The following is a 21,905-nucleotide window of genomic DNA, read 5'->3' as shown; positions in this document are numbered from 1 at the left end:
AGCTTGCTCTGAAATGACCTTGGGGTGAAGGCAGAGCATGAGAAGATGAGGAAGAAGGATGACTCAGGCCGGACTGGTCATCCTCTAGCTGTCCCTGGCTCCCTCTCTCCCCTTGTCTGTGTTTTCCCTGACTCTGTGTCTGGGTTAAAAGGGTGTCGTGGAGGGAGTGACTGGCTCGCAGTCAGAGACCCAGGTTTGAAGCTCAGGTCTGAGAATTAACCAACTTGGGAGACTGTGATTTCACCTTCCTCATCAGTCATTAAAGAACTTGGACTTGGGTTATCTTAGAAGTTCCCTGTGGCTCTAAATTTGTGATTCTGTGATTGGAAAGAGACAGAAAAAGGGGGAGGAGAGGCAAGAGGAGGAGGGAAAAGGAGGTAGGAAGAAGAAAATAGGAGAGGAGGAGGGAGGGAAAGAAGAGGAGGAGGAAGAGGAAGGAGGAGAGAGAAAAGGAAAAAGAAAGAGAAAGAGGAGAATGAGAGAAAAAGGAGGAGGGAGAAGAGAAAGAAGAAAGAGAAAAAGAAGGGAGAGAGACAGAGACTTCCCGGTCTGACTTATGAGCATCCCCTGTCCCTGTGACTACCCAGTAAGCGCATTTCTGGGAAAGAGACATCCTGTGCAGCATTCTGAGCTGGAGCTAAGTGTAACTCATCTCTGTCCCCAGTGACAATAGTCTGAGAATGCTGCTGGCTGGGATTGTGTTACCCACCTTAGAGGAGCTCAGGGGCATGGCACAGGGAGGAGTGAGAGCTTTGTAACCCATCCTCCATTGCTGAAAATGAATCCCTCCCACCTCCACCTCCAGAGACAGAAACCAAGCATTTTCCTCCTTGTTTTCATATCCTTAGTAAGCTTTCTCCTTTGGGATCTATGGTAGCCAGTTTTCTAATCTACAGAATGCAGAATGGGACTGAATTTTCTGTAAACTTTCTTCCTGAGGAACATCCAGGATTCAATTTGTAGAACGTGTCCCAAAAATCCCCATGCATTTGTAAGCTTCAATAGCTTTATAAGCTTTAATCATCTTATTTTAAGCTCCATTGGCTTATTTTAGAGATAGGTTTAGGGTAAGAAGGAACCTTAGCTGTGAATTTGTCCATCTTCTTCATTATGGATAAGGAAGCTGAAGGATCAGAGAAGTGATTGTCTAAGGTCATTAAGAGAATGCAAATCCAGCATGTTTTCCATTGCACCATCCATACTGCCTCTTCATATTTCTATGTCTATTCATGTGATCTGTGTGGGTGGAGGTGTACAATAAAGGTGAATGTGTAGCAATGTGAGTTGTAGACTCATCACTTGTCTCCCTCAAGCCAAAGGTTCGGGCTGCCCATTTAAGGTGACTTTCATGAACGGGCTGTGCCTGATTTCCTAGCAAGAGAGCTTTGACATTAAGCATTCTGCCATATGTACATCTCTCTAATCTATTCTTATTTTCCCTGAGTTGGGGCCTTATGGAAGCTGGGGCCAATCATCAAGGGTGAATTATTAAATACAATAATGTTTTAATAGCTGAGAAGAGATCCAAATAGATGAGAAGCCTGTGGCTAATGGATTTCACTGGTAGGAGATAAAAGGCTGATTACGCAGTAGAGAAAATGAAGACCCAGTGCATTAATGACGATTTACAGGTCAGTTCACTTACATGAGTGATTTAAAATGCACCAACTGGGTGTTTGTAGCGGTCATTTTTGTAGGAAATCATCATCTCATTCATCCAGGAGGAAGGAGGATAGCTGGCTACCATGACCAAAGAATTCCTTACTCGGTGGGCACACTGCTTGTACAGTGAGAAGCTGGTCCTTGGATAGAACCCGTGTTATTCCTCTGAGACCCTTCCAATTTAAGTAGTATCTTCTGGAGACCGCATCCCATTGCTCCATGCCATGAGGAGGTATCTGCAGAATGTTCATGGAAGGATAGTTACTCTTCCAAATGTTTCTGAGTCAATCTAAATTCAGCCTTGAATTTTTGGAAGTTGATACAGCATGAAAGTATATACAGCATCTTTCCTTCCTTATCAACTTGGCCACAAATCCCTCCCATGTTAAATAGTTTAAAAACCGAATGAACCAAATGTCTCTGATCCTAGGTAATAAAAGAACATGCCCTGGAATGTCTCAGAATCCTTTGTCCAGAATTCAGCATTAGGCAAAGCCAAACTTAGAGTTAGGAAAGGGTAGAGTGAAAGAACAGTCTTGATAGAGGACTAGAGTCTAGAACCATGAGGGGGACTTGGTTTTAGAGTTATTATAGGAATATAAGGTCCGCCCCAAGTTGGGAGTCTGATCTGGTCACACTGAAAAAACTAGCCTGGCTCTGAGTTTATTCACTCTGAGTGAAAGGCTTCTTAAACTTGTTTGTGTCCTGGGCCCCTCAGGCAGTTTGGTGAAGCCTTTGGACCCCATCTTCGAATAATGTTTTCTAATGCATATAATAAAATACACAGGATTATAAAGGAAAACAATTATATTGAAATTTACTTACAGAAATTTTTTTTTTTTTTAATTTACAGAGCCCAGATTCTTAATCTGGGATTCTTAGCCCAGTCCTCAAAGATCCTTAATCCCTGGAGCAATCAGAAAAATGGCCCAGATAAGCCACAATTCTCAACCTTGGTTCAAATCATGTTAAACTTTCCATCCTACACCCTCTAGAGCTCCTCTGAGTGTGTGTGTGTGGGGGGGGGGGGGGCAAAAACCCAAACAACAAAATAGGTCTTCGTCTGATGGGGACTGACTGAACGAATTGTGGAATATAAATATAATGGGAAATTGTGCTGTTAGAAAGTCTGCAGATGAAGGACTCAGAGGCATGAGAAGACTTGTAGGAAGTGATAGAGAGCAAAGTAAGGTGAATCCAAACAAAGAATACTGAAAAGGTGGTTCTTGTAGTAAAGGTAAGGAACTTGTGAAACGTAAGCTCTCTTTAAATAAAGGGGAGGGGCAAGCGAGGGCAAAATGCTCCCCCAGCATGGGACCCTGGCTCTGCTTTGGCTGGCTTTGAGTAACGCCTTTTCCTAGAAAGTGCGTGTGTGCACGCGCCCTGGCGTGCACGTGCATGTGTGTATTTAAACAACTCTCCGGTAAAACAAAAGGCTGCGGGAAACTTAGAGGGGCAAGCGCCAGCTCCTTTGTCCGGGAGGTTGCAGGAACTGCTCTCCCTGAACGGCTGCCGGCTGTGCAGTCGCGGCCCTCTCGGAAGAGCTAGGCGGGAGAATCTGGAGCACACTTTGTCAGAGGCGTGGTTAGCCCGGCACTAGGTGGTGCGAGAGGAGGAGGAGCCTCCGGGGGCGGGGCCGAGAGGAGGAGCCTCCGGGGGCGGGGCCGAGAGGAGGAGCCTCCGAGGGGGCTGGGCCGAGAGGAGGAGCCTCCGGGGGCGGGGCAGAGAGGAGGAGCCTCCGGGGGCGGGGCAGAGAGGAGGAGCCTCCGAGGGGGCTGGGAAGTGCGCTAAGCCCTGGAGATATCAGGAAAGACCATCAGCATTTATTAAGCACCTACTGTGTGCTAGGACAGAAAGAAAAACTGCCAAGCAGTCACTGTTGATTCTGGGCCGGGCTCGTGCTCAGCGCCGGGAATTCCAAGCCAAAAGGGGGCCTGGCTCTCCCGGGCTCCCGGTCTGCGCGCCCAGCTGCCCTCAGTCCCTCCCCCCCACAGTTGGTGCGGCTCCTTCCGCTACATCTTGCGCCTGCACTTTCCTCTTTGATAAAGGGACGAGACCTGGCCTGGAGCGCTGCAATGAGGATGGCCGAGGCTGTACCGTGGGAGGGCTTGTTTTATGGCAGATATGAACTTTAAAGTGCCCTGTGCCCGGTAGCTGTTCGCATTGTTTTCTTCCTCTCTAGATACCCCTCTTTTGGCTCCCTTTCTGGGGAAATGCGGGATTCGTTGAGTGATATTAAGAGCTGGTTATTAGCCCCGTTTTGTAGATCAGGAAACGGAAGAGTGGGTGCTTAAAGAACGGCCCGAGACTGCGCAGCTGGCAGCTGCCCACAGCTGAATTGGCGCCCAGAGTCCCCACTGAGATCATCTTCTGGGTGGGGCACGGGCCCAGCGCGCAGGCCAGAGCCGTTCCTGGGCCCGGGACCTTAGAGACAGCTCGAGGACGGCGTTCTCCCTTCCCTCTGGGCCCGGTGGTGCTGAATAAGGGCTTACTGATTGGCGGGCACATAACATACTAAGTTTTTAATATTATGCTTGTTGAGTAATTCTTTTAATTATGATCTTCAGAATATGTTTTTAGAACGATTCGGTGCTTTGATTTTTCTATAGAATGTATGTTTTACATTTCTTTAATGTGATGTATTAAGAAGATAGGGTTTAGAAGTACCAGGTGCTTTAAAGATCAGGTCTGTTGAGGCAGTTTTCAAAGGAAGAAATCGGACGTTTTTAGTAAGCACCAAATCCCTAATAACTAAAAATTACGAATGAAGGCAACTTCAAGCCTTACCTCATACCCACTCCTCTAATAGAGACGACAAATGTCGGAGATTGTGTGTTAAACAAGGCATGCTTATGCACTGTTGGTGGAGCTGTGATCGTCTAGCTGTTCCGGAAAGCGGTTTGGAACCGTGCATGTCCTTTGTCTGGTGACACCGCAAACGAGGCAAAGAAAAAGAGCTCTCTGGGTATAAAGAGAGCGACTGTTTTGTAACAGCCAAAAAATCGGAGCAGGAGGCGTCTTCTATCTGGAAGCGGCTGTATATGGCATATGAATGGAATGGAATATTATTAGGAAATAAAAAATTAGTTTCAGAGGAAACTGCAAAGATTTTTTATGAACTATTATAAAGCAAAGTGAACTAGAACTGTTTATACAGTGACAAAAATCATAGGAAAAACAACTTGGAAAGGATTTTGAGAACTCTAACCCACACAACAATAAATGATGAGTCCAAAAGCATGTCTGCAGAGAGGCGGTAATCTTAAAAGAGAGAATTGTGTTCCCACGCAGCCGCTGTTGGAACTTGGTTTTGCCAGGCTGCTATGTGGCTATGTAGTGAGAACTTTATTTTTCAGATTTTTATTTTCTAAATTCAAGAAGGGAGCCGTGGGGCCTATTTTTAAAAAACTATGATGTAGACCAACACCCCCCCCCCTTTTCAAATAAGGAAACTGAAGTCCATGAGAAAAAATGCCTGCCTTGCCCAACTCGGGGAGTGTGGGAGCTGTGGCTCATCGCAGGCTTCTCTGGCGCCCAGCACCCCTTCCGGGTGTCATAGCTGCTTGCCCCTGTGCGAGGCACAGCGACAGCATCCGGGCCTTTGGCGCCTGCCCGTGGAGAGACATGGAAAGGTCACTTTGTGGTGTTGGCTGTTTTCTACCAGGTTTGGTTTTTCTACTTGACACTCTTGGTTGCTTGAATCCTACATTAGTCATAGAGGAGAAGCTTAAGCTGCAGTTCTGACTGGCTAAATTGTCAGCCAGTTGTCCGCATTGCTGCTAACATTAAATGAATTCAGGTCCAGTTGTAGGCAGAGCCTCAGTCCTTGGCACTTCGTGGGGTAGGGGAAGGGAGGATCATATAAAGCAGCACCAAACATTTTGATAATTGTGGTTTCAGCAGATCAGAAAAAAATACTTTGAGATTCACTTCAATTTGTGAGTGCTCTTAAGTAAGGAACTGTTCTAGGCCCTGAGAAATCAGACAGAAACGAAGCAACCTCTGCCCCAAGGAGTTGGCTTTCTCCTGGGGCAAGAAGGAAGAGAGATAAATGTAAAGAGGTGAAATACAGGAGAATTTTGGAAAGAATAATCCTAATAATTGGCAAGATTACAAAAAACTTCCTTTAGAATGGAGAGACTTTTTACTTGAGGTCCCTGATCTATTATTTCTTTTGCAGTTTGATAAATACATTTTGGTTTCTATCATAATTCTGCGTTTTATTTTATGCATTTAAAAACACTAAACTGAGTTCACAGGCTTCATCAGTGACACTCCAAATTATTAAGACCCCCTGTTACAGAAGGGGGGCACAGAGGGTAGAACGCTGGGCCTGGCATCAGCCTTGCGGAAGGTTCGGATCAGTGTTTTCATGCATTTGGAATGAGGAAGAAAAGGACCTTTCCAAATGAAAATAAGATGTAGATATTTACTTCTAAACAAATAAAGACTGGAAAGGGAATTCTCAAATATCGGGCAGGAGTAGGTAGGTACCAGCTGCCACAAAAGAGTTTGAGGAAGTGTTTGCCTTAGTATTTGCATGGATCTGCAATCTCAATCCGGTGTGAGAGGTCTCTTCGGGGGAGATGGTCACAAACCACCATGAGTGAGCCTTCCCTCTTAGCATGTGGCCAGCCTCCATCGCTTCCATAATATCTTCGTGGGTAATGTGTTTCAGTCTCCTTATCCAGCCTAAGCTTTCCATTCTCCTTTGGCTAGCTAGTTATAGAAGGGCACAGAGAAGCAGTCATTAAGAGTCACTTAAGGAAAAGAAACCCCTAGAGGCTGAAGGTGAGCCAAAAGGCTTTTTAAAACAAAAGCCTATAAAAAATTAGCAAATGTACAAAAAAGAGTATTAATTCTCAATATTAGAGATAATGGGAGAGTGCATTTAGGAGAAAGGAATGGAGGGCAATATCTTTTTGAATCCCAGCCTGTAAACTGGGATTATTTTTGTTCCTGAAATTACAATAATAGTCTAGGCAGGAAATAATCCAAAAATGAATGAAGAAAAAACCTATGAAGGAAATATTAATTTACACTAATTAAGGATACTACTCAAGGAGAGGAACACCAGTCTACAGTGAATTCTGTATTAGGCCCTGTCTAGGTCTTTAGAAAGAAAAGATTTGCCTTTTTTTTTTTTTTAAGTCATTGGAAAAAGATGAAGGAAATCAAAGGCAAGTGATCTCAGATATAATCTTTATTTTAACAAGAGGCCAGTGAAGCATCATGTCCTTGAGTGAGACAGGAGCCTCACGGCTCCTGAGGCGAAATCACCTAGCCAGCCAGTACAGGAAGGAAAATAGTGTCAACAAGTGGGATAGATCATCCGATGATCTCCGACTTGACTCTTCGATCGCATTTAGCTAGCATGCTTCACAACGTAAGTGGTTAATCCACATACATACTTGCAGGATCCCAGACCCAGATCTGGAAGAGTCACGTGTCTTGTTTCACAGAACCTTGGAAGTGGCTGGCCACAAGTTACCCAAGCAAGAATCATCAGAGGTGGGATTTGACTCCAGAAGACCTTTCTTCTTCCCACCTCAGAATTTGTGTGTATTTAGATAGATAGATAGATAGATAGATAGATAGATAGATAGATAAGATAATTTTATCTAACAACAACAACAATTATTATTACTATCATCATTATTGTAATAATTTTGTCATCCTTAAGTGGCGTTGAATTGGATCATATAACACCTTAAATTCTCTGATCCTATAAATTCAGTGAAGAAAAGACAAACAAAAAAGAAGTTATGATATCAAACCAGGGGATAAGAGATAATAGCCTGATCATTGTACTAATTCACATAATGTTAAAAAGGCCTAAAGCAGGGGCTTGGGAAATAGGACAAGGGACATATGGAAAAGATAAGTGATGATATGATTCTCTTGTCAGTGGTAGTAGTATGGCGTAAAAATTTTGTGTTTGGAGAAAGAAGGGTGGGCAGTGAGCAAGACGAGGAAAGTGTTTCAGTGCACCTGAAAAATCTGAATAATACATTTGAAGGAATAAACGCTCCTTGACAAAACTAAGTGAGGTTTGACTTTGAAACCTTTTTTCATTTTGAGCTAGAAAAAGTCAATGACAGTGATCCAGTGAAAGCCAACCAAGCCTAATTCTTCAAGCAAACTCCTGAACTAGTCCCTTTCACATCAAAGAAGCATTCAAATATGCTTCAATAAATAGGTTTATTGAAAGCCCAAGGGAGTATAAAGATTGGAAGTGGTTGGGACACTTTCGATTACCTCCTATGTAAGAGATCTGTGGAAGAAAATGGACAAGAGTCACACAGAGAAGGGATTGTGCTCAGCATAGGTTGAGATCGTGTCTACAGCAGTGAGACAAATTTAATGGAATCTAATTTAATATTTTCTACCTCATGAGTTTGTAAGCTCCTTAAGGGCAAGATTTTTGCCTCTACTTTTATATTCCCAGCACATGCAGTACCTGGGTGGTAGGTGCTTAACAAATATTTGTTGATGGGTTAATGCAAACTAAAACATAAAAATATAAACTTTAACAAGTACACCAAGTGTTTTCAATAACATATTTATGCTATTTGTGATGTTTTCAATAAAAATGCTTGAAGAGATTATTCAGAATCCACTATTTGAATAAGTTACTAAATTTTTGTTACCCAAACATCTGGTTTAACAGCTGGCAGACAGACTGCTTTGCATTAAATTTAGAAAATTGAAAGTAACATCACTTTCTCTGTGTTTGTATGCAGCTGTTATATATGTGTCCCTTTGTGGGTGTGAATTTGATTCTTACTGCATTATTTCACAAATAAAAAAATTTTTTGGTCTGACAAGCTCATTATAAACAGATTACTGAATTCCTTACTTCTCTCTCTCTCTTTTTTTTCCTCTTTTACAGCTTGGATCATCTTCTTCAGTGCCTTTTACCTCCATTTTTTCCCAGCTTTCTGTGACTGTTGTCGTTCCTCTCATTATCGGACAGGTGAGTTTCATACTTGTATATCCAGGCTTCTGGCAGGAGAAATGAATAAATGTGAAAGGAAAGGAATAAGCATTTATTTATATATGTGCCAGGCACTATGTTAAGCATGTTTTATGAATATCACATTTGAGTCTTGAAAGACAATTTCAAGAGTGAGAAAAAAATCCCAGAACCTTGTAGTAGATACTTCTTTACTGTACAGACATCACACTATACTTCCTTTTATCTATTTTTATCACTCTTACATGCAAAGCAGTATGGTATAATGTAGAGTGGACTGACATTATAGTCCAGAAAACTCAGTCCAAATCTAACCCTGACATTTGTTACTCTGGGCAAATCGCTCGTAATGATCCTCGGCAGTTCTCTAAGACCATAAGCTACAGACAAGTTGCTTTTTATGTCAGTATAGACAGTTTCCAAGTTGACAACTCCTTACACAGTTCACAGGACCATAGAAGACCTCTAGTTCATCACTCTCCTTTTGTGGATGGGAAAACTGAGGTTGGGAGAAAGTTGAAATCAGAATCTGGACAAAAAAGGGGGAAAATCGCTTTTGTGTACGTGAGCAATCCTGTGATAGGAATGTTGAATTTCTTCTAGCTTTTCTTTAGCTTGCTTGAAAACAAGTGGAAAAAACACTAACAAGGCATGAATGCTGTTTAGGAAATAATATCCCCAAAATCAGTTCCTAGAAAGACGTGGATATAGTTCAGTCCTAGTGATATTGCCTACATTGTTGTAACCAGTTATCTGTCATTTTGATTAATTATGGATCTCAATAGGGACGGGGCCTGTGATTTCTTTGGTATGAGAACATTCTGAATGAGGAATCTCCACCAGTGGGGGTTAGTAACGTCAACATGGTCTTATGGCACTTAGCGGACACATGATTTACCCAGGTCACACAGCAAGTGTGTGTTAGTGATAGAACTTGGAACGATAGAACTTGGAAAGAAGTCATAGAAAGCTCTCCATCTCCTGAGCTGTGCTGATGATATGGCAGGAATACATCAGCGATATGTGATGCTATCCACATGGAGACATCTTCCAACAATACAGATCCCAATACATTTCTCATTTAGTACGTAAGTCTTAAAAAATTGCTAAAGCTCTAAAGGGTTAAATGATTTCTGCAGGATCATGTAGCTATAATGTGACAAAGGCAAAACTCGAACCCAGTCCTGGATCTCCTGTTCTGTAGCACAAACTCAATGGAAAATAACATATAGAGTTATAATTCTGTGATTTCCTTCTGGTAGTTTAGAGTTCCTTTTACCTTCACTTAAGGTAATAGAAAAAAAAATTATTCCTATTTAATTTTTCATAATGAGTTTTTACTTTTTGCTTTTACTTATGGAAATGTTAGATATTGGATTACTTGCCATCTAGGGGAGGGAGTGCAGGGAAAGGAAGGAAAAAAATTGAACACAAGGTTTTGCAAAGGTGAATGTTGAAATTCATCTATGCATATGTTTTGAAAATAAAAAGCTTTACTCAAAAAAAAGAGAAATGTGCAAATCTAAAAAAAGGAAGTGTTAGATATTAAGGGAGGGGTGAGGGAAAGGAGGGGAAAAGTTGAAACAGAAGGTTTTGCAAATGTCAATGCTGAAAAATTACCATGCATATGTCTTGTAAATAAAAAGCTGTAAAAAAAAAAAAAAAAAGTTAGATATTGAGTTCAGAGTGGAATCTTGCTGAATTCCTTCTTAAAATTTCGTTCTGCAGACTACATTCCCAGGGGAACATCCATTAAAATGAATGTTTCATCTCCTAATGCAGAGCAGGAGTTAAATTTGATTTATTACTCAAAATAAAATATATTATTTGTCTGTTGTATTTTAAACATAGAGAAAGGACTGAAACTAAAACAAAGAAAAGAGAAGATTCTATAAGAATACCTTGTAACCCCAGTGGCATGATAATAGAGGAATTATGGACCTCACAGAATCCTGGGGCTGGAATTGCCTAACTGGTCCTTAAAATAGCATAATAAGTACAGGTAACCATAGCATGGTTAGGTAGGTGGTGGTTGCTGCTTGCTTAAAAGTCAGCCCATACAAGACTTCTAAGAAGAGGGTACTTCAATGGCATCCTGTTGGATAGTCTCAGATCAACTATAGAGTACATTAATGTTAATCTCTGGAGGTATAACAAATACAATTGGCATTTCACTGCTCCATACTTGGTGTGTCACAGAAAATATCAGTTTAGTACTTTGTTTACTTTCTTGGTACTAGACACCAGTAATAGACAGTAACTCATAATTGGTATACATTTTTCTTTATAGGCCTAAGAAACATTTCAAATGCCAATGGTATAAATAAGCACACACTTCAGAATGAATTAAGATTGTATCAAAGAGTCTAAATTTTTACATAGTTCTGCAGGATCCTATGCCTAGGACTCCTAAATTGGGAGGAGTGCTGATTATTCCCACTCACAAACTGGTGGAAGACTTTTTTCCCCCCATCCATATAATAAGTAATATAAGTTGTTTGTTTGTTTTTTAATAGAGATTGTTTAATGCTTGTTTTAATTTCGGTCACTGTCAATTTTCATAAGTAAAACAAACAAATGCATGGACCATGTCTGATGGGTTAGGATTCATTTAGTCACAAGGTCATTATCAGTAATCTGGAGTTGAGATCATTGCCTCCAAGATGCCATCCATCTAGATGTCTTCTAGTGTGGTTTTAATTTATGTTATTATGGCCACAAATATAGTTCTCCATGCTTCCTCTATATCAGTTTATACAAGTCTTCTAAGTTTTTCTGAATTCTTTATGTGTGTTATTTCTTGTGGTGAAAAAATATTCATTATATTCATATACCCCTGTTTATTTAACTATTCTCCAGTCAATAGTCATCCACTTTGTTTCTTAGATTGTTGTTGGTATTGGGGACATTTTTGTATTCGTTGCATTCTTTTTTTTCAAGATTCTTAAAGATAGGAACTATCTTTTTCTTCTTTTTATATCCCCAGTGTTTAGTCCAACTGACATATAGTAAGCATTTAATAAATGTTTACTGCTTGATTGTCCTTTGGAAATTTGACAAGTGATCTTTTCTGAACCATTTTCTTTCTTTCTTCTTTTTGAGTCCCTAAGGCTTTCAGTGAGTTTTAGGTCAGATTCCCCCCTTCTGCAGGAAGTTCATGACTCATCCAACCAAAAACAATTACTTTATATTTACTTATCTGTGAACATATTCTTAATCATCCCCTCCCCCAGGAGAATATATGCTACTTGAAGGCAGGCACTGTTAAATGGGAGTGGAGTGGGAAGAGGTTTATGTCCTTTGACTAACTAGCACAATAACCTTGCTCATAGCAAGTTCTTAATAAAAATGTTTGTTGACTGAAATTGGATTTCCAGAGTTGACAGAAAACAGAAACAATGAACACTGCTATAGTATTTTCTTTCCTCTTCCAACAGACCTTTTTTCTCCATATCTAAATGCTTGTGACAAATTTTTATTTTATACTTTTTATTTAAGAGTGATTTATGATTAAATGTTAATGAAATAGAATTTTCACCACCTTTCATCATATTCAACTAGCTCAGGCATTTTTCAAAGCAACAGACTTTGAAACCCACTGTTTTCTATGAATAAATAATAAAAAAGTATATCTGTGCATTATTAGTCATTCATTCTTTGGTCTCTCCATTAGTGATTCGTTTTCCAGTTTAATGTTGGCACTGTTGCTTTCATATTAGACCTTCCTTAACTAAAGTTAAATTAGGAGGTATTAAGCTTGCACCTTCCTGCAACCTCTGGAATTATATCAGTTGTGTCAATGGGAAACTACCCCATTACCTTATATTGTTTCTGCTTAGAGGGAACTATTGGTTACATTATTCAAGGAAATACATTGAAAAACTCAGTAGTCTGGAGGAAAAGAAAAAAAGAAACTGAAGCAGCAAACAGGATATGTGGGTTCTAATTCCTGGGCCTCTACTCAATTCTTACGGTAATCTACCTTTGCCATCTGCAACTCAGTTTTCCTGTCTGCAATATGCCACTAATAATATCTTTCCTTCATGGGGAGTCCAAAGAGGAAAGAAAGAATATGTACCAAATGAGTATCACTAGGAAAACTTAAGAAAACAAAGAGAAATTTTAAAATATAGCAAAAGCAAAATCACTTCCAAATAACACAAATTAAACAAAATCACACAGATTTTAATCTAACAATCAGGAAGCATTTGTTAGGAAATTGCTATGTGCTAGGGCTGGGAACACAAAGAAAAGGAAAAAGCAGGCTTTGGCATAATAAACAATATAATGGCAAAAAATGTTTAAATGTTCAACAAATGCTGGATTTCATTAGATTCTCTGTCATTGACCCAGAGAATAGATTCTAGAGAGGCTTCAGCTGACTATTGCTTAAGACACAAAACATAGGGAACAGATTAGAAACCATATTTATATTTGATGGGGGGTGTCAGAATCAGATAGGGAGCCATATATTGACTTTGAAAATCATATATTAATATTATCTATGTTTTATTGTATTTTTATTTTGTTAAATATTTTCCAATTACATTTTAATCTGGTTTTAATTCCTCAGGAGTGTTCCAGGCTGTGTGCTCTAGGATATAGGGTGAAAAGTATAAAGATCTTGATCTTGGGGAAATTATGTTTCTTCTTTAAAAGGAAAAAGATTAGCAGTAAAATTGCTACCATGCTTTCCTGTTCCCATTAAGAAAATACTTACAAATTTTAAGGAAAGGAAAGAAGAAAAGGCAGAAATGTAATACCAAAAAATTGGCAGACTTAAGAATTAAATATCATTCTTCGTAAGGATTCTAGGATTAGAGGTAATGTATCATAATGAATAGGATTCTGGACTTAGGGTTTGGAAAGACCTAAGATCAGATCTCTTATACTTGCTAGTTATGTCATCCTAGAAAAGTCAAACTTCTATGTCCTTCAGATAGTTTCTAAGGAGTTGGCTACCAAATTGTGATCTGCAAATTTAGCTGCTGGAAGGAGTTTGTTAAGATGATAAAATCACAGTTCTTTCTCCTCTTCCCATAATTATTTTAGGATATAAGAATTCTTCACTAAGATGTGTTATTTAACCCAGCTAATGATCTGTAAGAAGGTAAATAAAATTCTACTCTTTGGAAATGCAGAGACAAATCTAAGCTTCCCAATTTGTAGGATCTGCACCCTGCTAAGTTCTTAATTTAACATAGAATACTGAAGTATTGAACCAAATCAATAAGATTGAAGTTCAGTGACATGATAAAGAATTTCTACCCTTCTGGGGAAGACATAAAAGATAATGAAGATACTATCATTCCTTAATTTTTATTAGTTCATTGAGGATAAATGCATAAAACCTGATAAAGGATAAGGTTGACCTCTGTACCAGAATATTGTTTTCCCTTTTTAGTATGTTGTTTTTTTGTTTTGTTTTTTTTCTCAAGAGAAAATACTGGAACTTCTATAACCAGTGCCTCTAGCAAAATCTTTGCCTCCTTAAGATTTTATTAAAAAAACAAAAACAAAAACAAAAAAAAACCAAACCTCCTAAAGAAAAAGGCAGTTCACAAATTGGGTAAAATTGGCATGGTTCTTGTTCTGAAGGGGAACTGGATGGAAAGTGTCAGATTTAGAGGTCCTATAAGTACAGGACTTTCATTGGATCAGAGTTTTAGAGTGAGACTTCAGAGGTCATTTAGTTTAAGCCCCTAATTTTACAGATGAGGAAACTCAGATATATGTCAGTGACTAGCTCAAGGATACACACCCTCGCCACTCAGTTTCAACAGTGAAGCATTTTTAGTAGCAAAGTTTTAAAAAATCTGGTAATTTGAGTGCTTAAAAAGAGCAGACACTTCTGGGGATTAAATTCTTGTTTTAAAAAATAAGATTGAATTTAGTAGTTGTAGATTCTGGCCAGATAAAAAAATGATAGATTCAGCACCTAGGACAGTGCTTGGCACTTAGAAATATTTATGCATATTTGTTGATTGAGTAATCAATGCAGCCAAAATGCCCAAAGTGAGATTCCTAATAAAGGGAAAGGTTGCAAACAGCTTGTTCTGCCCTGTTGTGATTGTTTCATTTGATGTGACCCTAATTTGAAATGTTCCTTTGCAGTAGTTAATTTTTCTGTTTATTCAAGTAGCAGGGACAGTATAGAATCCAAGATACATTTAAAGGTGAGGTACTTTATTAGGATCATTAGATTAAGCGGACAAAAGGCCCCTTTTCTTTTTTTCTATCTCCTTTAAATGGCATATTGTTAGAAGGCTGTTTTCTCTTCAGATCATTGGTAATTTATTATGGGGACATAGAGTATTGGGTATTTAAAGCTATTTTTAATGTTTACAAATACAACTGGTGATTATAGAGCAGTTTATTGATAGGTTATTTAGTACCTACCTAGTAATGATAATATGCTAAGTATTTTCCTGTTTCTCTTGGCTTCCATTTTTTCGGGGGAAGAAGAAGGGTATAGTAGAAAGGAATTTCATATTTTGGTTTTCTCTAGGACTGGGTTCATGTGGTCTGTAGAATGTTATAATCTGGGGATTTCTGTTACTCAGATGTTTCACTTCAGCATAATCTCCTCCAATGTCAAATGGATAGTATTTAACAATACCCCATTTAATGTGCTAAGCAGACCAGAGGTCCAAGGTTAGACTACTTCACTTCTTACTGGCTGCTGAATAACCATGTACTTTTGGGGTTCATTTTGTTCATATAAAAATGGGGAGATGAGATTGAACCTCTAATGTTCCTTAAAGTTCCGAATCTATAGAATAACCTATTTCATTTCCTAGAGAAGTTGATTTTGAATTTACATTTGGCTGTCTACTTGATATTGCCCCATGTAAATTTATAAAATACATCAAAAGTATGAAAAGGCCTTTGTAAATTACCCTGTTCTCAGGAGACTTCCAAAGAGCCACGACTTTGATCCAAGGTCATAACTCTTGCTTCACCAGCAGTTCTAGTGTCCAGGATCAATATTTATACCACCAACTGCCAAAAAACAAAACAAAACAAAAAAAAACCCAAAACTTAGCCATTTGAAATGCTGCTTTCTCTTGAACTAATTTTTTTTATTCTCTCTAAAGCTTCACAATGAAGCTTGAGGAGACCAAAAATATTATTATTATTTTATGTCTTTTGTCTATAACAGTAGAGGTTAAAATAAATTTAAAATCTTAGAAAATTCTTCATATAATGAATACTGTTAAGTAAAATGTGGAGTTGATTTTTTAAAGTATTTCCGTATGATTTTTCTTTTAAAAAAGAACAAGGGATATTTATAAAGTCACTGATTTCATTTTGGAGTTTCAAGTTGTTAACTTTTTTAAAATGCCCTTTTATTTTTATATATGCCTTTCAAATGAATCCTTCACTGTTACACTGATGCAAATGACATTTAAAAATTAACAAAACAAATACAGAACATTTGTAACAGTTTATTTCTGTTGTCCCTCATTATTTCACCAAAAATGAAATGTGTTAGATAGCTGTTTTATGGGGCAAAGATTAGTTACATAGTTAATATAAGTTCAGTTGCCCTTTAATGTTTTCTTCAATTATTATAGTAGATGTTTATGTTCTTCAAGTTCTGCTCTCTTTGCTATAGTTCATGCAAGACACCCAAATTTCTCTGAATTATTCATTTTTTTCAGTTTTTAAGAACTCAATGACATCCTATTACATTTTTATGCCCCAACCTGCTTGGCCATTCTTTAATTTATGGACAAATCTTGCAAAGCACTTCATCTCATTTGATGATCAAAACCACCTTATGAGATAGCTGCTATAATTACATATGTTTTACAGATGAGGAAACTGAGGCTGAGGGTGATGAAATGACTTCGCCTGGAGTCACATAACTAGCCAGTGTCTGAAACAAAATCTTCCCAACCCCCAAGTCGAGCTCTGTTGATTGTACCACCTGCCTGCTGTGCTCACTGCTCAGATACCTTCAAAGGATCCATTTATTGACTGACCCTTAGGAAAGGCACTGGTTAGTTCTTAAAGAAGCTCCAACAGAGGATTATATTGTCACTCACAGATTTCTGTAAAGTGTATTCTGCTGTGAATTTGTCTTCTTTTTCAAGGCATATTAATGATACCGTTTTTAGGAGACAGGAGAACCCCATGGCAGAAGTCAGTACAGGTTCCCTGACCTCATTATTGCTAATGGATCATGGTAGCACAACCTGCTGTGGTCTTTCAGATTTCGGTCACACAGGATAATTGAGTGACAAGTCTCTACCGTAGAACTAAGGATATAGCTTTAAAAGAGTTCACCCCTTCTCCCCCCCACCCATTAAATGAAAGTTTTAAATAGAAGTTAACAGATGGTTCTCAAAGCCAGATTCATCTCTACTATTCAGATCTTCCGCGTCACAGCAAGTTCAGAAAATGAAGGTGACTTTTATCATTAAACTTTCATTTTACAAGACTCTTGCTAAACAACTTCAGATTCTACTTCTCCTGTCATGGTGAAGTCATGGCAGGTTTGCTCATTTTCAAGTGTTAATTCTGGTATTCTAAGAGCATGCAAATGGCATTTGTCTTTGGATTTACAAAAACTCTAGATATTCAGAGTTTGAATTATTTAAAATCCCACAACACATGCACTTTTTGCTTTTCAAGCATGAGTTATAATTTAATTAAAAACTTCTGGTGCATCGCTGGCTTTTTAAAATATTAATATGTTTCATGGATCACTTTAGATTATCTGCCATCATGAAATTCCTAAAGATGTCAGATTTTTAAGATTCCCAAAGATGCACTTGGAATGGTCTGTTGAGGCAAGGGGGACAGTGATAATTGCATCCATCCATTAGGATCAGCAGAGGAGATAAACTTTGGGGAGGCTTAATGGGCATGTCTCAGTGACAGCTAGCAAAGAACATTTGGCATGATTAAGGATGGATTTGAATGCAATTGAAAATATACTCTCATTATGGACACCCAGTGGAAGTTGCAGTACAAATGTTAAATTCCCCAGAAGAAGAGTTGTGTGGCAATGAAGCTTTGAAATCCATTGTGGCCCTCGTCCAAATTATTCTCTTCCCTTTATGTCTTTCTGCTGTCAAGTTCACTTTGTGCTGCCCAGCTTGGCTCCTGAAACCCTCTGAAAATGAGGCAGACCTGTTGCTTTCTCCATTTCAGATTGTCCGAAGGTACATCAAGGATTGGCTGGAGAGGAAGAAGCCCCCGTTTGGGACGATCAGCAGCTGTGTTCTCCTCACCATCATCTACACGACCTTCTGCGACACCTTCTCCAATACCAACATCGACTTGGACGGCCTCAGCCTCCTCATCATTTTGTTCATAAGTAAGTGGGCCCTCCCTCTCCCATGGCCACCTCCTGTGAGCTTGTCTCTGGAGTGGCCGGTGACCCGAGCTTCCAGGACTCCTCCAGGCTGTCTCACCCTCAGGGGAATGGCTGCTGGCCACTCAGGAAGCCCTTCATTCCTTACACAGCATCTGCAGCTTAAGCAGAGACCGCTGTTTAATCCAAATGACCGTGAGTAGAGATCACAAGGGACCAGTACTAGGTCAAGATGAATGAGTCAATGGCCACATTTGTGACGTTCAGCAGGAAGGGGACCTCTTGGTCCTGGAAATAGGGAGAGTCGGTCATGTGTGATGAGCATGTGGGAGCAGAAGACCCAAGTGTAGGTTCAGGGTCCCCCGCCTTCGGGCGCTGGGGCAGGGCTCGCCCTTTCCCTTACTTGTAAAATGGCAGCTGGAGGCAAAGACATTTCACTGGGTTCTTCTAAGAGGTATTTTTCCTGGAGAAGACCCATGAGGAACATGGTGGCTGCCTTCAATCTTGAAGGCTGTCGTGAGGAAAAGGGGCTTTAATTTATTCCCCAGTGGCAAAAACAGAGTCAGCAGCTCTTTTGTAGAACTCTGCATAAATGGGAGCTCTCATCACTGCTTCATTATCCCTTCGAAACTCTCAGCCAGAGTCCTCTCCTTCCAGCATGGAGTAGATCCTGAGTTCTCAAAGATTGTGTCAGTAGAATGTGAGCTCGGGCAGAGCCTACAAAAGTGCCAAGGCATTGGGCGTGAACCCAGCATGCCATCTTGGGCTGCATTAAAAGAGGAATTAATTCTAGATATAAAAGCATTGATAGGGTAGCTAGATGAGGCAGGAGATAGAGCAGCAGTCCTCGGGTCAGAAGGACCTGAGTTCCAATGTGCTCTCAAAAAATGACTAAACTTACTAGCTATGCGACCCCCAGAGAATCTCTTAACTCTTGCCTTTGCAAAAAAGAAAAAAATGAGTGGATGCTCACGTGTCCTGCGGCCTTTTCGGGCTTCCCTGGAACATTGCGTTCATTTTGGTGGTGGGATTTAAGAAGGGTATCGATAAGCAGCTGAGTACCAGAGAAGGCAGCCAGAATGGTAAGTGTCTCAAGCTCATGACACTGAGGACTGGCTGAAGGAATCAAGGATGTTTATCTTAGAAAAGAAAATATTTGGGAGGCACACAATGGCTGCCTTCAGGTGTTTGAAGAGAAAGATTAGACTTGTTCTGTGTAGTCAAAAGTAGAGTCAGTGGGTGCAAGTTGCAAAAAGGTGGCTTTAAATTTTAGTGTCAGGAAAATTTTGCTGCCAGAGCTGCCCCCAAATGGAATGAGCTGCCTCATACAATTACTACCTCATTTAATCCTCAGGGGCTATTATCATGCCCATTTTACAGTTGAGGAAACTGAAGCAAGCAGGTTAAGGAGCTTGCCTGGGGTCACACAGCTAGCAAGTGTCTGAGGCCAGAGTTAAAGCCCGTTTTTCTTGGCTTCAGACCCAGCGCGCTCTTCCCGGCGCCATGAGCTACCTCTGGAAGCGGGAGCCAGAGAGCCACTTGTCACTTGTTGGCAGTGGTGACTCCTGTCCAGGCTGGGCTAGACTGGCCAGCACTGGCTGGCCGCTGAACTCCTTTCACATCTCAGGTCCTGTGTGTCCGCTTTCTGTGCCTCAGCCCAGCTAACGGGCAGGAGACTTATCAACAGCAGGTTGGCCGTTGGCAGATGACTTTTTTTAAGTCACACATGCCAGCGCCCAGCAGATAATTGAACGATCATAGACTTAAGCCATCTCTGAGGCTTCTAATTCAAGCGTCTAATTTGACAAATTAAGAAACCAGGCCCCGGAAAAATTAAATGGCTCCCCCATGACCACACGCAGAGGCAGCCCTGACCTTCCCACTGCAGAGCCCGTACTCTCCCCACTGGTCCACGCTCCTCCAAAGCTCCTAAGCCAGAGGCAGCTGTATAGAAGCTGTTGGTGCGAATACATCTTCAGCCTTTATAATGCTAATTTTTTTTCTGTTCTCTTTCAGTATTTTCTGTCCAGCTGAGCTTTATGTTTTTAACATTCTTCTTTTCTACAAGGTACGTGAGTTGGTTTCTGGTGTTTGTCCTTTTTTCAGAAAGGGGGGGGCTCAGACTCTCTGCCCAGGCTCCCCCTGCCATTGTAGAGGTGTGGCAGAGACCTTCCACTGTCCCCTTCCAGCTTGGCAGGTCCTCCTCAGCTTGTAAGTGGGGGGTTTCTCTCTTCCTTGGTGATGTGAGGAAAAGGGGTCATGGACCCAAAGGATGCAGGGTGTGAGCCTGGAATGCAGTGAGGCACTTTTTTTCCAATGCAAGTGTGCCAGTTACAAAAAGTAAATGAGAAAAACAAAAAATGAGAATTTACAAAATAGATAAACCAATGCATGAGTCTGTGATTTACAAAAGAATTCTTTACTTTGCAAATTAATCAATAAACCTTTATTAAGTGGCTACTACGGTCCAGGTGCTGGGCTAGATGTTAGGGAACAAAAGCAAAATGAGAATCCTTCTTAGAGGCTCTGATTTCCTTCAAATCACAGCTCAGATCAACCTTCAGGAGCCTCCGCTTCCAGAGAAGGATACTTTCCTTCAGCTTTGCTTGTATTATATGCCTGTTTATACACACCTAGCATCCTTGAGGCACTGTGCTTTCATACTTTGCTAAGAGAAGACGTGAATTCCGAAAACTGAGGCTAACAGAAAGGACCAAGCCAAGTCCCTCATCGGGCCCACTCCATCATCCTACCTTTGACATGACGGACATCTTCCCACTTCTCACATGTCTGTGACATGAGGGTGACATCCTCGAGGGCAGGGACTGTTTTGTTCCTCCTTTCTATCCCCAGAACTTAGAACAGAACCTAGCAACAATAGATGTTTGTTGATTGACTAAAACAGTCCCTGACCTGAAGGAGCTTACCTTCCAGCAAGAGAAACAACATCTGACGTACGTTTAGGCTAGACGTAAAATAAACGCAAGGGAGTGTTACTGTTTGTCCTTCTCCGTCGGAGAGGACCATGATATCAGCAAGGGGATTCCGTGACTTGCAAGTGAACTGGATCTCAGTAGGGGAGGACTGTGCAAAGAGGGTCTGGTGGCCAGATAGGCATCTGGATGCAGTGGGAGCTCCAATAGGAGCTTTAAATAGTGAACTTGTCTAATGTATTTAAAATGAGGTTCACTTCTAGGAACACATCTGTTGGATATACAGGAGTCACGGTGGCTCACCCAACATTGCAGATTGCCTGGGCAGATGTCACAGGGGGTGCAAGGGGCTACACTTGCTTTTTCTAGGCCCTCTCCCTGCACCTCTCTGCTTTGCATTGTACTGATTGGAGAGCCTCTCCTGCCCACTCTGAAGGCAGGTGCCCGGTCATTTCTTCATCTTTGTGATCTCATCTAGCACATAGTAAGTAAGGTCAGTCACCACTTAGTGAATGGAACTGTTTGCTGTGCAGAGCCCATGGGGATGAATGATAAGCTGGTCCCTGTTTGCCAGAGGATAACGAATGAGTGGCAAGCATCTATTAAGCATTTATGATGTACCCGGTGCAGTGCTAAGCTCAGGGAATTCCAGCCTAGGAAGCAAGACAGACCCTGCCCTCAAGAAGCAAGGGAAGGCACTCAGAGACCCCGCCTCTCACCCAACAAGGCAAAACCCCCCCTGCAAGAATCAGGGTACTTCCAGGACAGAGGCTACAGGTCGGGTGGGAGGGAATGAGAGGAGGCAGAGACCCAGAGGCAGAGTTTGGAAGTGCGGGGAAGTACTCCGCTTAGGAAGATTGGCTGCGTCTTAGGAGGTTTTGCTTGGTTCTTGTTTCCAGACTCATGTTCTCTTAGCAAAGCATGAAAGCACAAAGCACTGTAATTCAGGGTAGTGCCCTATGGATGATAGTCAGTGCCTGAGGAAATTAGGCAAAGGAAGGCATATTTC

The 21,905-nt window shown here is 40.7% G+C and overlaps 1 protein-coding gene across 1 annotated transcript in view; it reads left to right on the top strand.

Annotated features, from left to right (window-relative positions):
• Positions 1-21,905, top strand: part of SLC10A7 (solute carrier family 10 member 7) — a 252,938-nt gene that overhangs the window by 192,489 nt on the left and 38,544 nt on the right. Inside the window, exons 7-9 of the mRNA XM_074276184.1 lie at positions 8,555-8,638; positions 17,801-17,966; positions 19,980-20,031. Of these exons, the coding sequence (XP_074132285.1) occupies positions 8,555-8,638; positions 17,801-17,966; positions 19,980-20,031 (302 nt within the window). The remainder of the gene's footprint in view (positions 1-8,554; positions 8,639-17,800; positions 17,967-19,979; positions 20,032-21,905) is intronic.

Source organism: Sminthopsis crassicaudata, chromosome 6 (assembly GCF_048593235.1).
Source record: "Sminthopsis crassicaudata isolate SCR6 chromosome 6, ASM4859323v1, whole genome shotgun sequence".
Classification (NCBI taxonomy): domain Eukaryota; kingdom Metazoa; phylum Chordata; class Mammalia; order Dasyuromorphia; family Dasyuridae; genus Sminthopsis; species Sminthopsis crassicaudata.
Note: the sequence above shows the minus strand (reverse complement) of the source record. Positions and strands in the feature narration are given on the sequence as shown.